Source organism: Chinchilla lanigera, unplaced genomic scaffold, assembly GCF_000276665.1.
Source record: "Chinchilla lanigera isolate Chin_1 unplaced genomic scaffold, ChiLan1.0 scaffold00121, whole genome shotgun sequence".
Lineage (NCBI taxonomy): Eukaryota > Metazoa > Chordata > Mammalia > Rodentia > Chinchillidae > Chinchilla > Chinchilla lanigera.
In genome coordinates this window covers 594,600-617,602 of record NW_004955522.1, presented here as the reverse complement: position 1 = coordinate 617,602, position 23,003 = coordinate 594,600, and the positions used below count along the sequence as shown (strand labels likewise).

Genomic DNA, 23,003 nt, shown 5'->3' with positions numbered 1-23,003 from the left:
AGGCTGGAATTTAAATATCAAGAGATACCAAAAATCAATGGATCTTTGATAATCAGGTCTCATACAGTGAGAGATTTGATAGGAAGGAGTACAAATTTTGTATGAAAACATTTACTTGAGTTAATACAACAGAGTTTTAGACTTCAATACTTCAAACATGTACTTGTGATCTTTAGACTTTTCAAAAGTAATCTGAGGCAAAGAAAGCATAAGAAGACTTGATAAACTGGAGATTAGATAATGTGTGCTTACTATATAAATTCCTGTTGTTTAAATTTGTGTCCTATTTCACAATAATGCCAGACAGAATGTAAAGTGTTAAATTATTGCATCTCTCACTGCTACAAGGCTACAGAGAATCCTTCCCACATGGGGGCCTAGCCAGCTTTCTCTAACAGAGATTGATTCTTAAAGCTTTTCCCTTCAAAACCTTCAGCTGTTCCTCATTGTATAAGAGTTCAAATATTATCCTTGGAGGTGGTCTGCCCTTACTTGGTATTCCCACAGAGCTTTATGTATTCCCTCATTCATGCAGCATGAATTGAGTGTCATGCCAAAGCCTCTGAGTCCTGAAGGCACAAAGTCAAACACAATGTTGTCTCTGCTTTGCCAAGGATTTATAGTACAAGGATTGAAGGAGAAGCTAGGGAAATAATACCCCCTTTGATAAGTATTGTGATGAAGAGCAGAACGGTCTGGAGGCTGATGGGTTCTGCAAATCAGGATGATGAATTAGGAAAGTGGTATTTCTGATTAACTGGTTGAAAGTCAACTGTAGAGGGATTTCTCACACATGGGCATCAACGTCTTCCTTGTTTGTATGTCTCTTAGCACCAAGCGTGTTGCCTTATTTGTAGAGTTAATTCCACAAACATTTACAAAGCATCTACCATGCCAGACATTTAACATACAAAACGAACAAATTGGGCACAGATCCAGACTTTATGGGACTACCAGGAGGAATGGGCAATAAACACACAAGAAAACAGCTCCAGGATGGGCTACCAAGTTCTAACAGGGACTGTTACAAACTAACTGAGGTAGAAAATGACAAAGTTTGTTTTATGTTGATACGGTGGTTTGGAGAAGTAGCCTTTGGGGAAAACCCTAAAGGAAGTGAGATTTCCGAGGGTAAGCATGTCCTAAGCATGGGAAACAGAAAACACAAAAACTGTGACATGCTTGGCTTTCATGTTCCTGGAACAGCAATGAAGCCAGTGTAGCTGGTACTTGGTTTTTTAAAAAAATGTAAGAAAGAAGACAATATAAGTGGCTACCAGTGGCTAGACTTGGATAAGACTGCAGAGTGGCTTGAAATCTGTTTGTCAAGAATTCATTTTGCAGTACTACGGCATGAATATGACCTGTTCAAAAGGATGCTTTAGAAAACAGTGATGTCAAGAGGGAGCCAAGCTAGGAGAACACTGCTCTATTCTGGGGCCATTCATGATATCTCGGAAAGAGAGCAGATGGAAAGGAAGAGGTAGGAGCTCCAGAGATCAGTTGGGCATAAACATTTATGAACATTCTGAACTAAATAATGCTGCTTTCAGTAAGATGTTGTTTTCAGCGAAGAAGAATTAGAGGTGGTGCTCGTATATTTGGTTTGTGAAATTCTCATTATAAAACACAACTAGGATATGAGTTGGGATCGTTTCCTTCCAGGCGTCCCGGGATACTGATGTGGGAAAAGGAAGTCACTAGCAGACACAGCATCAAACCCTGGAAAGGTCTAGGGCTGAAGGTTGGCTGTGTGGTCCCATGTAAAGTCATGCAAAGTTTGGTTTCCATTAAATCAAGACATGCTTGTGTTCTTCTTGGTCACTCACAATTAACCAACAGCTATGGTGGCTGGCACATGTTTCCCAAATAACAACCTTCAGGTTCCTTTAAAATGATCAGATTCCCAAAAGAAGGTCACATTGAAGAGGACTGTGTGTCAGTCAGCTCCTTCTCTCATCATCTCTAGATGAGGATGTCTTCATGACCTAACTAACCATGAAGGTCATGCAGCTTTGCTATCGGTGCTTCTCATTGATTGCTGCTGCATATTCATCTAGCTGAGGGGCTAGGCAGGTGTGAGTTCTCCTCCTTATCATCCTGTGTGTGTCCTAAAGATGTGTGGACAGTCAGGAGGAGCATGGCTATTGAAAAGTAGAGTGATCCAGCCCTGTCCTGAAAGCATTCAGAATATACTGGTAGGGAGGAAATGGGAGCATTGCAGGGTGAAATCAGAACAAGATCAGCAATGACCAATAAGGCCACATTCCAGAGAATGGGGGAGCCTGGTATGTCCCGATCCATACAGTAAATTCCTCAACATCACAACTGGTCAGTGTCTTTTCCTTTTTATACCATCTGACATGAAAATTGAGAGAGAGCCCAAAGCCTTAGCAATCTGATTTTAACACCCTTTGACTTCAGCCTTCATTTCTGAGAAAGACCTGAGTTTACTTGGGTCTCTAAGTTTTTCTGATCCATTTGACATGTTGAAAAGAGTCTTAGGGAGCCAGCAGGGGGGCTAGACATACAGTGTGCCAGCCCCAAAATGATTTGTTCTGAACAAATCATACCTGAAAAATCTGGGACTTCCAGCCCTCTATTCAGCAATGTGCTGTTTAGTTGTATATGTATATTCCCACCTCACAGTTTTCTGAATCCTAGTAGGATGTGTGTTTGGAAGTGAAGGAAAGCTGTGTGGTCAAATAACCACTAGATGCAGAGGAGGTAGTGGATGATAAAAACTACCACCACACAGAAGTGCTGTGAGTCAGGTGCAATTTTGCAGATAAGATGTTTTGTACAATGTCTAGCCTTTATTTAGGAGACACTGCTTTGTTCTTGTAGGTAGCGTGATGAAAGAAGGTCGGGAAGAAGAGGAGGTGGAAAGGGACTCTTTATCTCTTCACTGTGGACTAATTTATAAGTTAAAACATAGACTGTGACTGTGTATAAAAACTGCATTTATGAGCAGATATGCATTTAATTTGTAATCAATTCAAAAATGTATATAATTACAGTAAACAGATCAACTATTTTCATATTGATATGTAGTTTTAAAATTGCAGATATTTGAGATTTTGGTTTGTTGTTATTTTTGGTAGCCTGGGGATCAAACTCTGGCTCTGCACGCCTGAGCTACATCCCCAGTCCTAGTCATTTTATTTTGTGCCAAGGTCTCACTCAGCTGCCCAGGCAGGACCCAAATTTGTGATCTTCCTTCCTCAGCCACTTTCAGTGCTGGGATGATAGGCTGGGCCTTCTCATCCAGCAAAAGACAGGTTTCTTAAAAGCATATGTTTGCTAGAGAATGGACAAGGGGCAGGATCCACATCACCTTCCAATCCAGTAGGCTGTTGAAGTCATTAAGCACTTATTTCAGTAAAAATATTATTGCCCAAATAAATGAACTCTAGCCCTTCTGTTATTAGGATCTGTTAGGAGCTGTTAGAATGATAGTTATACTACGTCAGACAGTGATCTGCAAGTGCTTTGCAGTCACATGTATTTTTCTTCGTGTCAGGAGCGTACACCATTTCATTTGGCCAAAGCTCTGTTAGTTAATCTTGTTCCAGAGCCAGATTTGGTTAGTGTAAGTGAAAGGAAAAGGTAATTCATTTTGAGTGTTCTGGAGTATTTGAATAGTTGAATATCCCAGGCAAGGGCAGGGAGGAAAGCCAAGCATTCAGTAAGGACTTCTGCAGTGAATTTTCGGCACTATTTTTTTCTAGCTCACCATCATTGTTGTGATTTAGAAAGCCATGGGGACTTTACCTGCCTTGATGCAGTCAGGAGTCCCCTGGGTTAATCATCTTTCTCCAGAGATGCACCTACATGGTTTGCAGACAGAGTCCTCAGCAAGCATCTGTGAAAAAGCCTTGGTGGACCTTTCCCTGTCCTATCTCAATAGATGGCCAGCATGAGACCTAAGAGCGCCGGTCCTTGGTCATGATCCACCTGCCTTGGTTCTACCAGCAGGGTCCTGTCATTTATTCTTTCAGGCCAATGAAAAGCATCTCTTTCTCTAGGATGCTAATCAAACCAAAAAAAACACACCACCTTGTTTCGGTGGAGAGAGGGAGGTAAGAGATTAAGCCTGCAGAATGGACTAAGGCTGGATCTAAACATTTGAGCCTTGAACATTCTGGATGTGAAGTTAATGTACCCAAGAAGGGGCCTGGAAGAGGGGTAGCTTAACAACGTCCTTCCCACATGTCTCCATTCTTTCCCATCCCACAAAAACAGACAGACCAATTCATACTGAAACCTAGAATCCCTGCACTAAGCGACTCTCCAATGTTAAAAAATAACATTTCTTCTTCTTCATCGTTAGCTGTCTTGAAGCTTACATTCACAAGTACTTAACTGATGTGTGTCTTCTCAGGTCTTCAAGCCTTGCCTGGCCCTTTCATTGTTTTTCTCCATTACCTGAAAGAATATTTATGCCACTTTTCAGAATTTCAGGTCCAACTGAAGAGGAAAATTGTAATATAAACACATCAATGAGAAAGACCTGCCTTCTCTGCCTCGCTTCCTCAAATAATCAACTATAATAAGAAAAATAAAGATGATTTGAGTGTTATCACAGTATGGAGCACTGTCTTTAGCACTTAAAAGTATTAACCTAGTAAATTCTCTAAAAATTCTCTAAGAAAGGGCTGTTACTGTTCCCATTTTACAGGCTAGCACTGAGTATCAGAAGTTTGGAAACATGCCCAGGAGATGGAAAGGTTAAAAGAAGCAAGTCAACATTACAGAATCGAAGGCCCTGTACTGATCTATCTCAGTAGCTCCACATGCCCCTCTTCCCAGGCTGGAAACAGTTGAATGTTAATAGTTTCTGATTAAATTCAACAGGTGTCTGTTATCCATCTTTGTGCTTGCAGATCCAAATAGCAAAGGTTCCTCTTTAGATTTTCTAGAATGATTTACTTCATAGAGAACTGAGGATGGTATCAATGTTGTTCTGTTCTAGGGTAGAATAACATCAGATATTTTCTCCTCTGCCTGATCAGTGACCTAAAGGACTTCACTCATTCTTATCTGGTGCTTGGCAAACAGTTTTTCCTGTATCAAGTCCTTAATTATCTGTTAAAAATACACTACGCTCTATTTTTTATGTTAAAATTTACTAAAAAGTTACAACTTAAAGCAATGCTGGTGAATATTCACTCCCATTGCACCCCTGAGTGAGAGATACTTGCACTCCCATTGCACTATGAAATAAAAAGCTAACAGAAGTTCAGGATGCTTGAGCCCAGCTAATGAGCAACAACGTTTAGATTTTTACCGCCAAACCACTTCATTTTTGACTGAGCATTTCCCTTACCTCTTTGCCTATGCGTTATTCTCCTACCTGGGTAATTCTTGTGGTTTCTGGACATCCTCATGTCAGCTGTGGTTGTGGGCAATTAAACACTTTCTCAGCCTTTACGTTTCAGTTTTTCATTTCTTTGATGTTTCTTTCCTTCCTCTCCCACCCTCAGTGCCTGGACCGTGGATTTCTGCTTCATGTTGACTACACTTCCTAAATCTTTTCACTTATTCGGAATGGAGACTTTTCCTTTAGGCTGTCCTTATCCATGTTGAACAACAAGTCAATTATTTCTTCTTTGGGGCTACTGTGTTTTAGAAACATGTAACAATCTGGACTGAACTAACAGCACTTTTTCAAGTTATTGTGGTTAGGTTGAAAATTAAAAAGTGAGAAAATTTTATTATCGATGACTACAAATATGTGTCTTCATCAGTATTTCCCTAGTAAGCCAATGGGGACTACTGGTGTATCTTGCCATTACATTTTTTATACTACAAATAGAGAATAATGATACTGCCTGTGGGGGTATATCATTTGAAGATGCTGCTTTAAGGTTTATATATATTATTTCACTTGAAGTTCTGGTTCAACTGCAGCAGATATCACTTGTCCATTAAGTCATTTAATATTTTGATTATTTAATAGGTATAGATACTGGGGTATAAGTTGCCTATGACATGAGCTCTACCTTCAAAGAGCTTGTATCTTTCTAATTTGCATTGACCTTTCAGTCTGTTTACACTGAACTTTTAAAAATTAATTGTACACTCACACCACTGCTGAATTTGTCAGGAATTTATGGAATCTGCAGTCTTTTTCCTGTTAAATCTAAATTGTTTTTCAGAAGAATGTGACAATCTTGACTGAAATCACAGCACTTTTTAGACTTTAATAGAATTGAAATATGACCCAGGTAGAATATTTTAAAGAAAAAATTGATGGGAATTTCATGAAGGTCATTTATGCCCAATGTGAGTTTTCTGAGAATTATTTTTGCCCTAGAAATCTAAAATAAGAAACAATTGCTAGTGAAACACACTTGTCTTCCCTTTTAAAGTATAAAGTGGTAAAATCTCTAGGTAGAATATTGAGCTATAAGCATACATTTAATTTTTAACTGTGCTAAATCATGTTGATACAGGAAAATAGAAACTCCCAACCTGAACAATATCTGGGACGAGTTGAATTTTAGGAACAACGGAGGTTAAGAGCAGAATATATTTATTAAGGGAAAGAAAGTTTCTGTCCATGAGAGGGACAGAAGGGAGCCGGAGTGGGTTGCCAAGGACCCTGCCCTTCCCAGGGACCTTAAAGAGCAAAACCACAAGGTGAGGTGGGTCCAAGACAGGGGGAAAATGGGAAACCACAAAGTGGGCATAAGGTGGGACAAAACTATGGTCACCCAATAAGATTACAAGTATAATTGTTCAGGTAAAATTGATTAAATTGGGATCAAATGGGATAGTGAGGCATGCAGCAAGCAGGTAAGAATACAGAACAGGGGTTTTCCTGTAGGGGGTTGGGCTAGTGACTCTTTCTAGCTTTTTGAAGGCGATTGCTACCTATTTAGAATAGCAGTCCCTGATGTTTACACCTAGGAAGGTATTTGGGTGCATTTGTTTAGTCCTGTGTCCTGAGGTCTGGCCCACAGCAAATACATCTCCATTTGCAAGATATCTTATCTTTCAAGTTGGCTCCTTCAAGGGCCTGGTGCTGTCTGACTTCCTATAATATTTCTATCTAACTCAGCTGCCTATAACAATGTAATAAATTCCCTGTCTTTACAACTGGAAAAGATGGAAACACATAATGGGACCAGTCATTGTAAGCTGGATCTTCTGCACGCAGCCAGTAGATGATGACACCCAGTCTGTGCCTCTGGCTCCTTCACCTTAATCTTTCTCTTCACGCTGTACACACAAGGCTATTTTGTTTTTGTTTGTGATATTTACTTGTTTAATCTTTACTTTTCCCATTTAATGGGAAGTTTCAAATAAGCAGATGGCTCCTTTTGGATACACTGGGCTTCTAGTTTCAATATGTATATTTGTGGTTGGATTTCACTATTTTTCATCCAGTTAAACCAGAAAAGGAATAGTTTTTCTTCCTTAGTACCTAATGATACGCAATTTTTATAAAGAATTATTTTAGATTTTGGTCCTTGACACTCAACTGATATATATGCGGCTAGTGTGACTGTCCCAATGTAGAATGATAAATTTTTTATTGCTTTTTCAATATAGACATTTCCACTGTACATTTAAGTTGCCTAGAGTTTTCATTAAACAGGAGAAGAATAGAAAGCTTCCAAACCGGTTAGTCCAGTCAAAGCACTTAAGTGGCTTAAGGCTTTGATATTCCTTGAAGTCAGTAAGGAAGCTAGTAAGGCTGGAGGGCTTTCAAGGATAATTCATTGCTTTTTTCTTTTAACTAATCGCCATCTGTGGGGGACTGTAAATGGTGTCTTTTGTCCTCTTGCAGCTTGGAAGAGAGTGGGCAGGATGTGGATGAGAAAGTCGTGTTTAGGGAAAGGGGCACCTGAATTCTTCCTGTGCTTCTATCTCAGACTTCTGGTCCCCAGTTGTGAGGTTTTAGTAAAGTACTGCATGAGTTCCTGTGTTTCTTGATCTTGAACTTTTTGCTTCCCAGTTGTGGAATGGCAAGCCCTCAGCATCCCCTCCCTCTGATAAATGTCTGCAGGCTCAGAAGCAAATATTTATTGGCTGATGATATTTGACATGTACCAGAGATGCCTGTGTGGCCCTGGCTGCCAGAGTGTGATGGAAGTTATAGGTCAGGGGAGTGGTGAGAGGGTTGCATCTTGTCCGTTTCCTTTTCAGAAAGAGACATGAAACCAACAAACTGTGGTGTGAGATTATTTGGAAGTAGGGAAGAGTAGTTTTCAATGGGGCCATGAGCACCACTTCTCTGAAGACTTGGTGTTAAAGCTAAGGCTGTAGCAGTGAGTGCTAGAAAACCAAGCAAGTTGATTGGAGAAGAAAATTTCGGGTGAAGTGTTTGTAAAAGTCAGTGAGAAGCTGCAAAGAGTGAAAGCAGTGTCCTGTTTAGAATGGCACAAAGAGGGCTGGGGATTTAGCTCAGTGGCACAGCACCTGCCTGGCAAGCGCAATGTTGTGAGTTCGATTCCCGGTACCGGGAAAAAAAAACAAAAGACAAAAAACAAAATAGAAGGCACAAAGAGGAGAGATCAGGGACAGATTAAACCAGCAGGGTCTGCAGGGAGCAGATTGCTCAGGAACTTGAGGGCTAGGAAAGGAGATTAATGCCAGTGCACATGAGAAGATTGGTGGTTGGTAAATAATCCGGCTGATGTGGGGAAACTGGATTGGACAGGACAACTGGGGCCTAGGAGACAGGGTAGAATGAGAGAGGAAAGCTTTTGCTGATATGGCTAAGTCTAGCTGTGGAAGGGTGGGCTCCTATGCCATACATCCTGGAGATATGGGACAGGATTTCTATGATGGTAGGATTTTACTTATTTTAAATTTTTTTAATCTTGCCTATTGATTCTTTTCCCTCATAATCTCTATGAAGACATGGATATAAACTGTTTCATTTATTTACTGCGTGGGGTTTTTCAATGCCAATATCTAGGATAAGACCAGGCTTTAGTTGTTCAGCATGTGCTTGGTAAATGAAACCATCTGTCTTGGTGTCCAGACTGTAGTAGATATGTCAGTGCTGTAGTCTATACTACAGTCTCTCAGAGAGCACCAGACGTATGAGGGGGCAGGAAAATCAGGCCAGACCATCTGTTCGGGGATTTCCTTTAGGGATGAGAAGCAGAACCCTAACACAGGGCTCAGTCAAGGCCTGTGGACATTTCTGATGCTGCTCATCCACCCTGCCGGCCCCACAGCCTGGCTTAGGAACCAGCTCAGCTGCACTGCCATGGTGGCCTGCCCTTGCCCCAAGACTCCACCTTGCATATTTATGGACTTGCATTCCTTTGTCTTCCCAATAAACCACACACTGTGTTTCTCCTGCACAGTTTGTGCCTGCTGCCTGACACCTGGCTGGTCCTCAGTGAGTATTTGTTGATTCAGTCACTCATCAGCATCATCAGTCATCTCAGGGGCTACAGTCTAGAGTATCTGAAAGACTTCTGCAGTGGTTATTTTTTCTCTCCTTGTAAAGTAGTCAGGGCAGGAAGGGTTTTCCTCACTTTGCTCTTGAAGGTAAGGCCTAATGCATTGGTCCATGGCTTGTTTGTGTCTTGTAATAATCACGGGGGTGGTTAACAAAAAAAGGGCGGCTCTACCAGTCACATGGAAAGTGATTTTGATTTTAATGGTGTCGGGTTTTACTTGGGGGAGTGAGAGTGAGCATCTGTTTAAGATACCCATGGGATACTAATGTTGCGCAAATTTGAAGAATCACTGGCCTGTGTCAGTGCTCCTCAAAGGTTGATGGGCATGCAAATCACACATGCAGAGTGAGATTCCATCAGGTAAAGGGTGAGACCCGAGATCTGTGTGACTAACAAGCTCCAAAGTGAGGCTGAAGCACCGGCCTTCAGATCTCACTCTCCACTCAAGGACTGGGAGCCAGGGAAATCTGTTGCCCAGAGAAGGTAGTAGAGCGTGTGCTGAAGGGCAAGGGCACATACTGGCTACAATACCAGGTGCAACATGTAACTGCGCCGTGAGCTGGGAAGGCAAAATTGTGCCCGGGGGACCCACCAATGTTCCTTCCTTCTTGATTGAGCAAGTGTATCTCTTTGTAATAGTGCAGCTCATTGGATTCCTCAGACCCCTAATTAGGGATAATCTTTCATTCCTTCCTTGGCCATCCCCATTGGTAAATTTTTTTAGAATTTATGAAATCAAGATGGAAGCCTTTGTTTTGAACTACCCATGCTATGAACTCTTAGGAGGGTGTATATTCATTATTCACTCCCGTGTTTCTGAGTGACTGCCAGACATAAACAAGCAGCCCTCCGAGGACACACATCAAGATTGGTGGCCTCGCTGAGCATGTAGGTCAGTAGTAGAGTATGTGCTTACCATATGTAAAGCCATGGGTTCAATCCCCAGCACCACCAAAAAGAAAAATATCCATAGCCTCTTTGTAACACATAATGCTTCAGGAGGTAGAATGCCAACACGGGTTTCCCACGTACAACCTTGGGCTCAGTTTGCCCTCTGTAAAATGGGAGTGATGATGGCAGCTTGTCATGGTGCAGGTAGAAATGAAATGATAGATGCAAAGTACTAGGCAGGATAAAAATACAGTATTTAAAAAAAATTTTATTACAATAAGAGACACATTACCCTGAATCCCCTTAACATACTCCCCCTCGCTTACAACACAATTATTACATCATTCTGGAAACTTTTGGAACCAGTTCTGGAAGTGCTTTTCCATCGGAGTCTTTAGTTGAGCTGTTGTGGCTGCCTTGATGTGATGAGTTGATTCAAAACACTTATCTTTCATTTTATTATGACTTTGGGAAGATCCAGAAGCTGCAGGGGGCCAGATCCACTGAATAAAGTGGATGAGGACATGCTGTCATGTTCTTGACAGAAATTGCCATAAACATTTTACACTCAAGACATCCAGCGAGCCAGGAAAAGACACCCAGGAGACAGAACTTCCAGAACTGCTTCAGAAAGTGGCAAGGATGATGAGATAAGTGTGTCCCAAGCCAGAGGAAGTATTTTGAAGGGAAATTAATGGGAAAGTGTCTTTTACTGTAATAAATTATTAAAAACAATATTCGTGGGATATTTTGATTGTACCTCATATTTTGTACAGTGCCTGCCCACAGGAAGTAGTTAATGCATGTTTGCTGGAAATCAACCCAGGGAAAGGGCTGCATAGAATCATGAATGTGTTCTTTGTGTTTGGCTTTCTAGTCAGGTCTCATAAGGACACACAAAAATGAATTCCTCATCTCACCGTTACCTCCGCTGTTGGCTCAGGAACACAACTACAGCACCCCTGCGGGCCACCATCCCCATATACTGTACAAGAGGACAGCAGAGGAGAAGGTCCAGCGGTACGGTGGCTACCCTGGCCCCAGCCGGACTTACCCCGGTCACTCCCCAAGTCACACTCCCCCTGCATCCCAGAGTGCAGAGACAGAGTTCCACCATCGAAGGTGGCAAAAGCAGCATTTTTGTGGACAACGCAAGAAATGTATGTAAGGAAACATTTCCTCATTCTGTTCTTAAATGGGCTTCGGCGTGTTTTTCTGAGTGCTGTTGGGTGTGCTACCTTGCAGGTTAAAATGGGGTCGTTCCTAGCACTCACTGCAGGGTAGTCTTGGAGAAGGACTGAGTAGTCACTCTTGTCAGACAGGAGCTGGATGATCAGTGGGACTGGTGACCAGGAAAGATGTAGAGATGGTTTCTCTTTTGTTCTTTCAGTATCTCTGATTTTTAGCCACAGGTCCCAGTCTTACCTTGGTTTTTGTGTACTTGGGGAAAGCATCAAGACAGTCAAAGATGAAAGAAATCAGAGGCAAATGTTTAGGTGTGGGTTGGGTATTCTTTGGGGCATAGGAAGAAGAGACCTCCTGGGAAACAAGGATATTAGATCATGAGGGCAGGTAGCTGTGGAAAACTGGGACCTGTGGACAGGCTTTGTGATCCACGTACGACCTTCTGCATCTTCCAGACCAGCAATGTCCAACGGAAATATAATGCAAGCTCCATTATCATTTTAAATGTTCTGCACATTCTTAAAGTTAAATTTTAGTAACATTTAGTAACACTGCATACAAAATATTCTCTAAACATAAAAGGAATATAGCAAATTACTAAGGAGCGATTATAGTCTCTTTTTACATCGCATTTTAGAAACCCAGTATTTCTTTTATTCTTGTGGCTCAGTTTCAATTCAGGTGATACATTTTTGTCAGAAATACTTAATCTGCTTTGTAGATTTCATAAGATTTAAGGCTGAAAGGTAGGTTAATACACTCTAGGTTCCCAAGATACTCCCACTCTGAGTAACTACTTTGAAGATAACAATGCAGAGCGTGTTAACTCTTGTTATACTTCTATTATTTTGTCATGAAATTTTGTATTCTTTTTTCCATAAAATAAAAAGATACTTCCAAGTTTTTCAATATAGGAATCAAGTGTTGCATTTTAAAATTTAACTTAAATGAAATGAAGAATTCAATTCACCTATCTCAGCAGCCACAGTTAATGGCTCAATAGCCACAACTGGAAAATGGTACTTCAGTGGACAGCCCAACCCAAACAGAACGCTCTCACAGAGATAAGAAATTGACTTCACTGGAATGTGAATCAGGAGCACCAGGAAAGACAGTGTTTCTGGTGTTGCAATTCTTTTTTGGTGGTGTTGAAATATTCTCATGAAAGGCATCCATTTAACACTAATTATAGCACCTGCCTATAATAGTGGAATTAATGCTAGCAGTGATATTTATAGGGCTAATGATATATATTTGATATGAGACATCAAACTTTGGGGCAATCTTATGAATGAGTATCATTCTTTCTTATGGAAGAGGCAGCTGAGACCCAGGGTCATCTGTGAACTTGTGGTGAACTTGAGTTTTCCAATTAAATCTAGATGATTTAATCTTGTAGTTTCATTCCATGGAGAGTTAGCACTACTGTTAAAGTTATGCCAGTTGTTAGAGCATTAAACCATTTCTGTACTTGTTCAGGGCAATCCTGAACTTTCTACATGGTCTTTTGTTTCCAAGGCACCCTTAGGTTGTCACTGTTCCTTAACTAGTGGTGTCATCCCTGTCAAAAAAAGGAGCTTGCATCTCACAGCTCAGCTGTCGCCAGTGTCCACTCTTTGGTGTTGGTGCCCACAGTGACCATTTATGAAAAGGGTTGATATTGCTTCAGTATCACCTGACTTTGCTGTTTCTCTAAGTCAGTATCAGTTTGAAGGGTCTTTATTGACTACTTACTATGTGCTACATTTAAGTCCGTGTTAATGAAACAAAAGAATAACACAGGGGCAGTGTTTTGTACTTCACATTTTATTCAGAAAATCATTTATGGGATGCATTATCATAACTGTATGCCTATAATCCCAGCGCTCAGGAAGACTGAGGCAAGAGGATTGCCAGTTTGAGCCCAGCCTGGAAATCTACCTACTTAACAAGACCCTGTCTTAAAATAAAAAATGAAAAATAGGGTGAGGTATGTGTTTCCTTGCAAAGGCTCTGGATTCAATCTCATGTATTTTATGCAGGCATCATACTGCGCACCTGTAATCCCGCTATTCTAAGAGACTGAGGCAAGAGGATCACAAGTTTGAGCCCAGTCTGGCAATTTAGCCGCTTAATAAGACCCTGCCTCTAAATAAGAGTAAAAGTACACCGAGGGCTCAATGAAAAGATCCTGGGTTCAATCCTCAGTACCAGTTTTTAAAAGATGAATATAGACCTGCAGAATACTGTCTATTTTTCAACTTTTCAAGTAATAGAATGAGCATTTTCTTTTTGAAACACCCCTTAACTGATTTTTTGTTGAGCTACCTTTTCTATCAACTACAATTGCAGCTTGTTTTCCTTTATCTTTTTTTTTTGTTACTAACATTTTTATGTATTCATTAATAAAAAGTGCTTAGTGCAAGTCCTTTATCGTAATCCAAGTACTCAGTAAAAGATTAAAAATAAACCATGGACGGCATAGTTACTGAATCTGTCCATCCATCTGTCCATCACCACTGAGGTGTGGTAACAAGAGTTTCTCTGCTCCCCTTGTTTAGATCTCTCTCTGTCCATGTCACCCATGTGTTCCCTGCTGATGTCTCTTCCAAATGCTCTTGTGTTCATGGCAGATGCCCCCCAGCCTCCCACGGAGGACACCTACTTACGATTTGATGAATATGGGAGCTCAGGACGGCCCAGAAGATCAGCCGGAAAGTCACAAAAGGGCCTCAGTGTGGAAACCCTGGTGGTGGCAGACAGGAAGATGGTGGAAAAGCACGGCAAGGGGAATGTCACCACCTACATCCTCACAGTCATGAATATGGTGAGCGAGGTGATCGCGGCCCCGCCTGGCTCCCTGTGGAACCAAAAGTTCCCTGCAGAAATTCTCCTGGCAGACATAGCTGCAGAGTTTCCCAGTGACTGTAGAGAAAACCACCTTTAAAGATACACTTATTGTGGTAAAATTGAAACCTGTATACTTGGACCTATGTCTGATTGGTTCCCCTCTATGGTTTTGCCAGTTTTGAGATTTTATGAGATTTTACTTATTCCAACAGGTTTCCAGCCTCTTTAAAGATGGGACTATTGGAAGTGATATAAACATTGTAGTGGTCAGCCTCATTCTTCTGGAACAAGAACCTGTAAGCGGCAAACTTCATTTATTTTTTCATTCCTTCTGCCATTTAACATCCCTTTGTTGAACGCTTACTATGTACAGATCCGTGTACTAGTCATTAGAAATTCAAACTGGGAGATACTCTGCCCTCTCCTCGGGGAAAGTACCATCATCTAAAGCTGTATAATCAAATAGTTAAACACAAAATAATCATATAGTAATGTGCATAGTATGTACATATATAAATATACAATGACACAAATATTAGGTGTGTACATAATATAAATGAAAATATATATAAATATTATAAAGGCCTCAATAGATTTAAAGACTAGTTGAAGTTTTGTGAGTTAGAGATAGTAGTTGCAAGTAGATGCACAGGGATGTTTTGAAAATACACTGAAAGTCATCAGAAAATTCTTGACCTAAACCTCTAGTCTCCTAGCACCATCTTAAGTACTCCCGAGAATAAACAGATACTTAACTGCCCTTGAATCGGTTAGAGGCAGGTGTAAGACACAGGCATAGGGCAAATTAGTAAACTGGAACGCATAATAATGTGCTGAATTGCATGGTAGTGCTTTGCAGTGTTTTGATGTTTAAGCTGTATTTTTCTGAGGTAGGGATTACCAAACAGACTGCTAAATTCCGTATGGCTTTTCCTCTCTCTCTCTAACCCCAATAAAGCATGCACACAGCAGGGACTTAGGGAATTCTCAAAACACACCTAGCTGCTCAAGTGTGTAGAGTTGCAGAGGTTGAGAACTTGCCTAGTTATTCTTGGAATTTTAGAAAGATAGAAAGGATGTGTATTGTTTTGGAGACACCTTTGCTCTTATCCTACCATTCGTACATTGCTGCAGGACAAGGAAGCCAGTGCCTTCCTGATTTACTGATACAGTTCTTGTCTAGAAATTATTAACTTCACCCAGGTCAATAATTTTGAGAAGCAAACATTTTGATAAAATATTGTGTTAGAATTAAATCCCATTTTGCCCTGTACAGGCTTATACCTATTTGTCTGCTTATTTATTTATTGACATTCATTGTCTTGATTATGCATTGATGGTGAAGTATAGTGTTCCAAACCCTTTGCTGCAAACTTGACATAGAGGTAAGAAAATTGCAGTCACTTCTTTATCATCCTGTAGTGGAAAGACTATTGAACTTCATCACCGTGAATTTATTATTATGTTGTAACAGTAAAACAGTTTTGTACAGGTGGTACCTGGTCACATGAACAAAGGTGTTCCTAGTTGCTGTTAGGCTATTCATTGTAGAAGTATATTTGTTTGTAAACCATGTTATAGGGGCTTTGTAGTTTTAAAACTTGCGAGCATTGACTGAAAATATATTGTGTTCCTAAGTAGATTTTTTTCTTCCTACCTTAGCTCAAGTGTTTTGTACTATTGACTTTTCCCCCTGGAAACATGATGTTTTTGTGTTTGACTGTACAAATGGAACCATTTAAAGTTCTCATCTCTGTGTCAAAAATCACACTGTGACCTGTGTGGGTTTCCCCTAGGGAGGACTATTGATCAACCACCATGCAGATCAGTCTCTAAATAGTTTTTGTCAGTGGCAGTCTGCCCTCATTGGAAAGAACGGCAAGAGGCATGACCACGCCATCTTACTCACGGGATTTGACATTTGTTCCTGGAAGAACGAACCATGTGACACTCTAGGTATGGTATGAACAGGTCCTCTTAGCTGAAAACACAATAGAGAAATTGTTTCATGGGTGGATGGCCTTTGTGATGATTATTAAAGAGACCTAATGCAGTCATGTGTCACTTAATGATGGGAATCCATTCCGAGAAGTGGCTTTGTTGTTGTGTAAACATGCTGGAGTATGCTTAAACAAACTGAGGTGGTAATGGTGTCACCAGACAACATACTCTTCTAAGAGCACTTTCATACATGCAGCCTATTGTTGATTGAAACATCATTAAGCAACACGTGAACATATCTACATGAGGATACTCATATAGCTTTGTGAATGCTGTTGTATTTACCTGAACCCAGTGTGGAGGGGGAAGCCCATTTGCTTTAATCATTTTTGTGTCTTTATTGACCATATTGATGATCATTGAATTAACTGGACAGGTTGTAGGTTGTTCAATAAGCATCATGACCACAGAACCATGTATCTGAAGAGAAATTGGATAATTTCCAGCCGTGCCACTAACTGGCAGTGCCTCCTTGGGGAAGGTACTTGATTTTGAAGGATTCAATTCTTTCATTTTTGTACAAAGCATTAAGAGTAAGGGTGGTATCCTTTACATCTGTGCTGTATTTTCTAATATATTTCATTGTACATAGTAGGAATTTATTAATTTTTTATGAACTGAAGATTGTCTAGATCACAGGTCAGCAAAACTTTCTGTGTAAAAGGCCACAGGTCTGTTGCAACTATTTAAATTACCTATATAAATGCAAAAGCAACCACAGGCAGTCGCAAACCAATGAGTATGGCTATATTCTAATAAAACTTTATTGACAAAATTTCATGATATGGAAGCCATGGTTTACTAATACAACAGAAGGTTCAGACTAATGGTAAAATTTAGGGGGAGCTGAAAAATATTTATATGATTTGCCCCCATAATTCTCTCCTTTAAAGTGCTTTCAAATCCCTTAAGATATACTAGAGATAAAAGTAGACCAGACTTTATAAAACTTTTATTTTTTATGTGCTTCCAATTTTTTGTAATGTCTCTATTATGGCCTATAAAATAGGTCTACATTAGTCATTTGCCATTCATTACAGCCTTCAGAAAGTACAACTATTTCTTTCTTTTTCTCCTTTTCCTCATCAGTTGTTCCTTCCCCTTGAGCAGTTTCTTTCCCTTTTACAATATCTATTGCACGTTTTGGGTTTTATTTACTCTTACAGGTTCTCACACTAGGCAGACAATACGATGTTTACACCTGCGGGTTTTGCATGCTTATGTCTGGTAATCTGAACAATTAACTTGAAGCCAACAATATGCAACATAACAACCTTTGGTGAATTCCTACCATCTTGTTTAATGAAGCTTTTATCATTTCTAATGTTTATTAGTATTATTTTTTATTCTCTTTGATGGCTTGATCAATCTTGCATTCTTACATCTGGTAATCTGAGCAACCTTATTGAAGATAACAGTATGTACTATAACAATCACTGCTAATTCCTATCATTTTGCTTTGAAAGTCTGTCTCATTTTTGTTGTTTTTGTGTTGTTTTGTTTTCTATGTTGTTGTTCTGATTTTTAAAAATTCTCTTTAATAAAAAAATAGCAAAAAGTACAACCATTTGGGGATTTGTTCCATAGGAATTGGTTTTAAAAATGAATTTTAAAATCCCTTTATACTCTGAGTGCAGATTGTGCAAAGTGATATTTAATAACTCAGTACATTACTGAGGTGTTAAAAAATTTCTGAGGCAGAAATTTTATCATCCATTCAGAGACCAAAGTATAAGGAGAGACTTGGAAAAATAATACAACCCAAGAATCCCACCAGCTATCCTATAGGTCACTCATTGTAAGCAGCACATTCTAATGCAAAGGGCTTGGGCTTTGGCTTCAGATATATTGTGCTTGATTTCTAGAATTTGTGACTTTGTGGTCTTAAGCAGATAGACTCACCCAAGTCTCAGTTTCCTAATTGGTAATTAGCTGCACACACTAAGCCTATAGTAGAGGCACAGTGTGGCAGCCATTCATTTAGTGATAATGATGATGATGATGTCTGTGACGATGGTGGTACCACTCGCGATGTGCATGTAGCACTAGATTCCCTAGATGCTCTCACTTCTTGGCATTGAGTAGGTGCAGTCCATTCACAAGCATGAACTTAGTGCTGCTCGGGTGCCTAACGTTGTTCTACTGATTATTAGGATGCAAATCGGAAGGAATATATTCACACAGTAATGGGGATCAAGAGTGACTGGAGAGCTCACTGGAATGATTTTTGTCAGTACTGGGGATCAAAATCAGGGCCTTGTGTAGGCCAGGCAGACACTCTACCCTGGAGCTACATCCCTAGCCCAGTGGAATGATGTTGCAATTGCTCTTGAAAAGAAGTAACTTTGGGGAATGGGAACACTTACCACATTATAGTGAGTAGGAGGAAAAAATCAATTTAATCTACACAGACTGCCTAGGCCTTTCCATACTTTCTGCTGTAGAGATAAAAGAGGATGTGTGTTTTCCCACTGAAACGCATCCTGCATTTTGACAATAATGCCATTGTTAAATATGATGTCATGGTGTAGCCATCATTTGATCAGTTGCTTGAATCAAATAATAAACATAGGTAAGGCATATATATAAATCTCCTGACTTAGTCTTCTGTATGTAAAATGTGAATAACAATATGCCTACTGACCTCCCCAGGTTGTTTGGAGGAGCAATTTGTGGTAATATCTAAACACAGGAAAAATCATGAAGTGCTGCTTTGTACTGACTTTTATACCTCTAGTATTCACCTGAAAAAAATTAATTGCATTGCCACATTAGGAAAAAACCACATGGAGCATTTTGAGGACAAGAAAACGGATCATGTATGTGTGTGTGCCCTCTTTGGATTAACCTGTGAATCTGATCTCCCCACAGGGTTTGCACCTATCAGCGGGATGTGCAGTAAGTACCGAAGCTGCACCATCAATGAGGACACGGGACTGGGCCTGGCCTTCACCATTGCCCACGAGTCAGGGCACAAGTGAGTGGCTCCTTGATTCACCCCTGTAGTGAAATCTGGCCGAGTGACTCACTGGCGTTGCTCTAATGATGATTTTCAATTGTTATTGATCTAGGTCGAGGCTATAGGGTAAGTCTTTGTAAAGCCAAGAACAGTGCCCAACTATAAGAAGGGCTCAGGAACCCAAAGTGTAAATAATTTATAAAGTAAATTAACGATAACGTGAAACAGGGAGCTCGATCTTCTGCAAATGGGAAGGGAATCTAGAAACAGAGAGAGAAAGAGAGAGGAGAAGGGGAATAAAAAGAATTAAGGTATGTTAAGTACATGTACTATTCCCTAAGACGGATGTAAACATTATGTACTACTCATATACTGACAAAAATTACTAATATACTGAAAGGAAGTGCTCAGGAAGGGCCAGGTATTGTTGATGTCACAGTTTATGTTGCATCGTGTGATACTGTTCACCAATGGACTGCAAATTATTTAACCTATTTTCTGGTCTTGCAGGCATTTCCTTTGTGTTTTGCTTCAGCAAAGATACTTTGAGCATTCTTTATATGAAAAAAATGAATTGTGGAGACATATAAATTCCCAGAATGCTTTGGCATGCTGATCTTTAAAACTTTTACTGCACATACCAGATATTCTTTTTTGCTGGTGACTTTGTGTGTACTTAATAGTCTTTTAGCTAATGCTAATAAATCATTGGTGAGAATAGACTTAGAAATGAGGAATGAGAGGAATGAGGTTTATTCATTTTACTAGGCATAGAATTTGATATGGAGACAATACTACAGAGAAATTTGTTTTGTTTTTTGTTTTCTTTTTTTTTTTTTTTCCCGGTACCAGGAATCGAACCGACGACCTTGCGCTTGCCAGGCAGGCACTGTGCTGCTCAACTAAATCCCCAGCCCCTACAGAGAAATTTTAATAGTATTTGACCAATAGCAGTTGCATTCAAATAAGCATACTGCTTTACAAAATGACTACTTTAAGGGGCAATTCTGTTTGGGCATACCACCTTAGGGGATGCTAAAGACTTTACCTCTTTGAATAATGCCTTCAGCCCCATCTTGGTTTCTGGAATTCTGGCTTTATATTTATAAATTTCCCTCTGTTTTTTGACTTTCATCAATATATTGAGAGAGACTCTCCCAAACAAATCTGAGCTTGCTGGTTAGGTATAAAAAAGAATTGAGTTGGGAGAAACTGAGGGTGAGAAAATGCTTTGGGTGACTATATGATGAGATTAATAAATATTTGTTAATGGTCACCTTTAAAACCTAGGGAATTCACTGATAGGATCATGGTGTACAGCCATCCCTTCTTGCTTGCCTGGTAAATTGGAAGGAATGTTGGAAAAATGTCTAGATTATGGATATATGGATCACAAAAAAATCATATCCATGATTATAGCATATTTATTTGGTATAAATTGCCTTCAAAAGGTAGCTATATATGTAAATGAAATTATATTAGAATAAAGTATTTATTTCTACAAGGTTCATGTCTGCCCTTACATGTTCACATAATGAGATTAACAATAATCTAAATTGTGCATAATTGCTAGAGAGTAGATCACTGAAAATTGTCTTTAGTTGCTAGAACATTTTGCAGTGAATTGGGACAAATTAAAGTTTCTTATGTTTAAAGAAGTCCTTTATATACCTTCAAAAGATGGTTTCAACAATTAAGTTTTAAAGGTATTATGGTAAGGGAATTTAATTATAAATAGAGGTTGGGATTTCCAGTTAGTAAATTGATCACTATGGAAAGATATTTTTATATCATGGTAGACTTACATATGGACAGTCCATAAATAGCCTATAATTACCTTCTCTCCCTACCTACCTCCTGATCTCAAGGTTCCATACCATCATTCTAACACTGGGGTCAAGAAAAAACATTTTACTATTTAAAATTTTTAAGGTTTACTAACCTATCACTTTAGCTTAGAAATCTTGACCAAGATTTTCTAACCCTTAAAATGTACAGCAGGTACCAGATGTGGTGGCTTATGCCTGTAATCCCAACACTCTGGGAGGCTGAAGCAAGAGGACTGCATGCAGCAAATTCAAGGAAAGTCTGTTCTACGTAGTGAGTTCGAGGCCAGCATAAACTACCTAGGGGGACTCTCTTTCGAAAAATCCATCAATAAATGTGTAGCAGACCCACCATTCTTTGATTTTGTGGCCAAAAAAATAATATAGTGAAGTTTTACCATTCTTTAACACATTCTGGATGAAGTCAGATGTGGTAATACATGTCTCTAATCCCAGCACCCTGGGAGGCTGAGGGAGGAGGCTTGCAAATTCAAGCCCAGCCTGGGCAATTTAGGAACTTCAGAAGACCTTGTCTCAAAAAATAAAAGGCTAGGGGTGTAGCTCAATGTAGAAACTCTGGGTTCAGTCTCCAGTACCACACATGTACACACAATTATCTGCTTAAAATATATAACAGTTTAGAGCAACTCATTTATGTCTTTCTCTCTCTTACAAGTCCGGTAACTCTGTTTCTCACCTTGGGTCCACAGACGCTTAGTCCATCTTTTGGCATGGGCTGGTTGCCGTGTGGACCATGGGTGCACATAACTGTGGATTTCTTTCATTTCAGCTTTGGCATGATTCACGATGGGGAAGGCAATCCATGCAGGAAGGCCGAGGGCAACATCATGTCTCCCACGCTGACCGGAAACAATGGGGTGTTTTCCTGGTCTTCCTGTAGCCGACAGTATCTCAAGAAATTCCTTAGGTAAGACAGGTGCAAGCCAGGGCTGTTCCCAGCTTTGGAGTGGTGACAGACAGTAGCGTTCAATAAGTGTGCAAACAGATAGTGGAAATCTGTTGACACCTGTGAACAGAAAGATTCACAAATTCCTGCGATGGTGCTTGGTGATGATGGTGGTGACATTGTTGAAAAAATAAGCCAAAGCTGATACTTTGCTAAATACTCTTCACACATTGCCTCTTGATCGTTCCAGCAATGCTATCACTAGCTCCATCCTGCAGTTGAGGAGATGGAGCTATAGAGAGGCTAACGGTGTTGCTAAGGTGCTATAGGTGGTGAATTGTGGACAGAAAGCTCAGGCTGGGTCCTGGCTTAGTCTATGATCTCTGCACCCAACCCCACCTCTTTTGACTTCCACAGGCTGCTGAATATATTGCCTTCTTACTATGACCAATTATTTTAATATGATCAATCAATTTGTCTTAGGAGTGTTTTTTTTTTTTAAATTCCCCAGTGGCATGTGTATTTAATGAATAGAGCATTTTCTTGATTAGCTAGTTTGTTTAAAATGGCCACAGGGTGACTCTGTGTCCAAAGACATCTAAAGCAGCTGTGGCAAAATACAATTCTTTTGATGGCTCAGAGCTCCTAGACTGCATTAAGAAAAGTAGAAGTTGGGGAACTACGATTTGATTTATATTAAACACTGATCTCAGAGCTGATTTATATGTATGGAGATAGATCTTTTGAATTTATGTTGACCTACACAACCACTTAGGTTCTAAGCCCATCTCCCTTCGACTAGATATTAGTGAAGTCTTTTTGGGAATTGATTTTTTTTATTCTTTTGTATGCATACAAATATATAATATTTCCAAATGTATGGAGAATTACCAAGATATATAGACACAGCAAATTAAAGTAAATTAAATTATGGATGTCTAATTTTTTTTTTTTTTTTTTTTTTTTTTTTTTTTTTT

The 23,003-nt window shown here is 39.8% G+C and overlaps 1 protein-coding gene across 1 annotated transcript in view; it reads left to right on the top strand.

The window, feature by feature from the left end:
• Adamts18 (ADAM metallopeptidase with thrombospondin type 1 motif, 18) overlaps positions 1-23,003 on the top strand; it is a gene marked incomplete in the record, with an annotated part of 136,001 nt that overhangs the window by 49,150 nt on the left and 63,848 nt on the right. Inside the window, 6 exon segments of the mRNA XM_013507112.1 lie at positions 11,197-11,479; positions 14,117-14,310; positions 14,546-14,629; positions 16,130-16,289; positions 19,206-19,311; positions 21,910-22,047. Coding sequence (XP_013362566.1) covers positions 11,197-11,479; positions 14,117-14,310; positions 14,546-14,629; positions 16,130-16,289; positions 19,206-19,311; positions 21,910-22,047 — 965 coding nt within the window.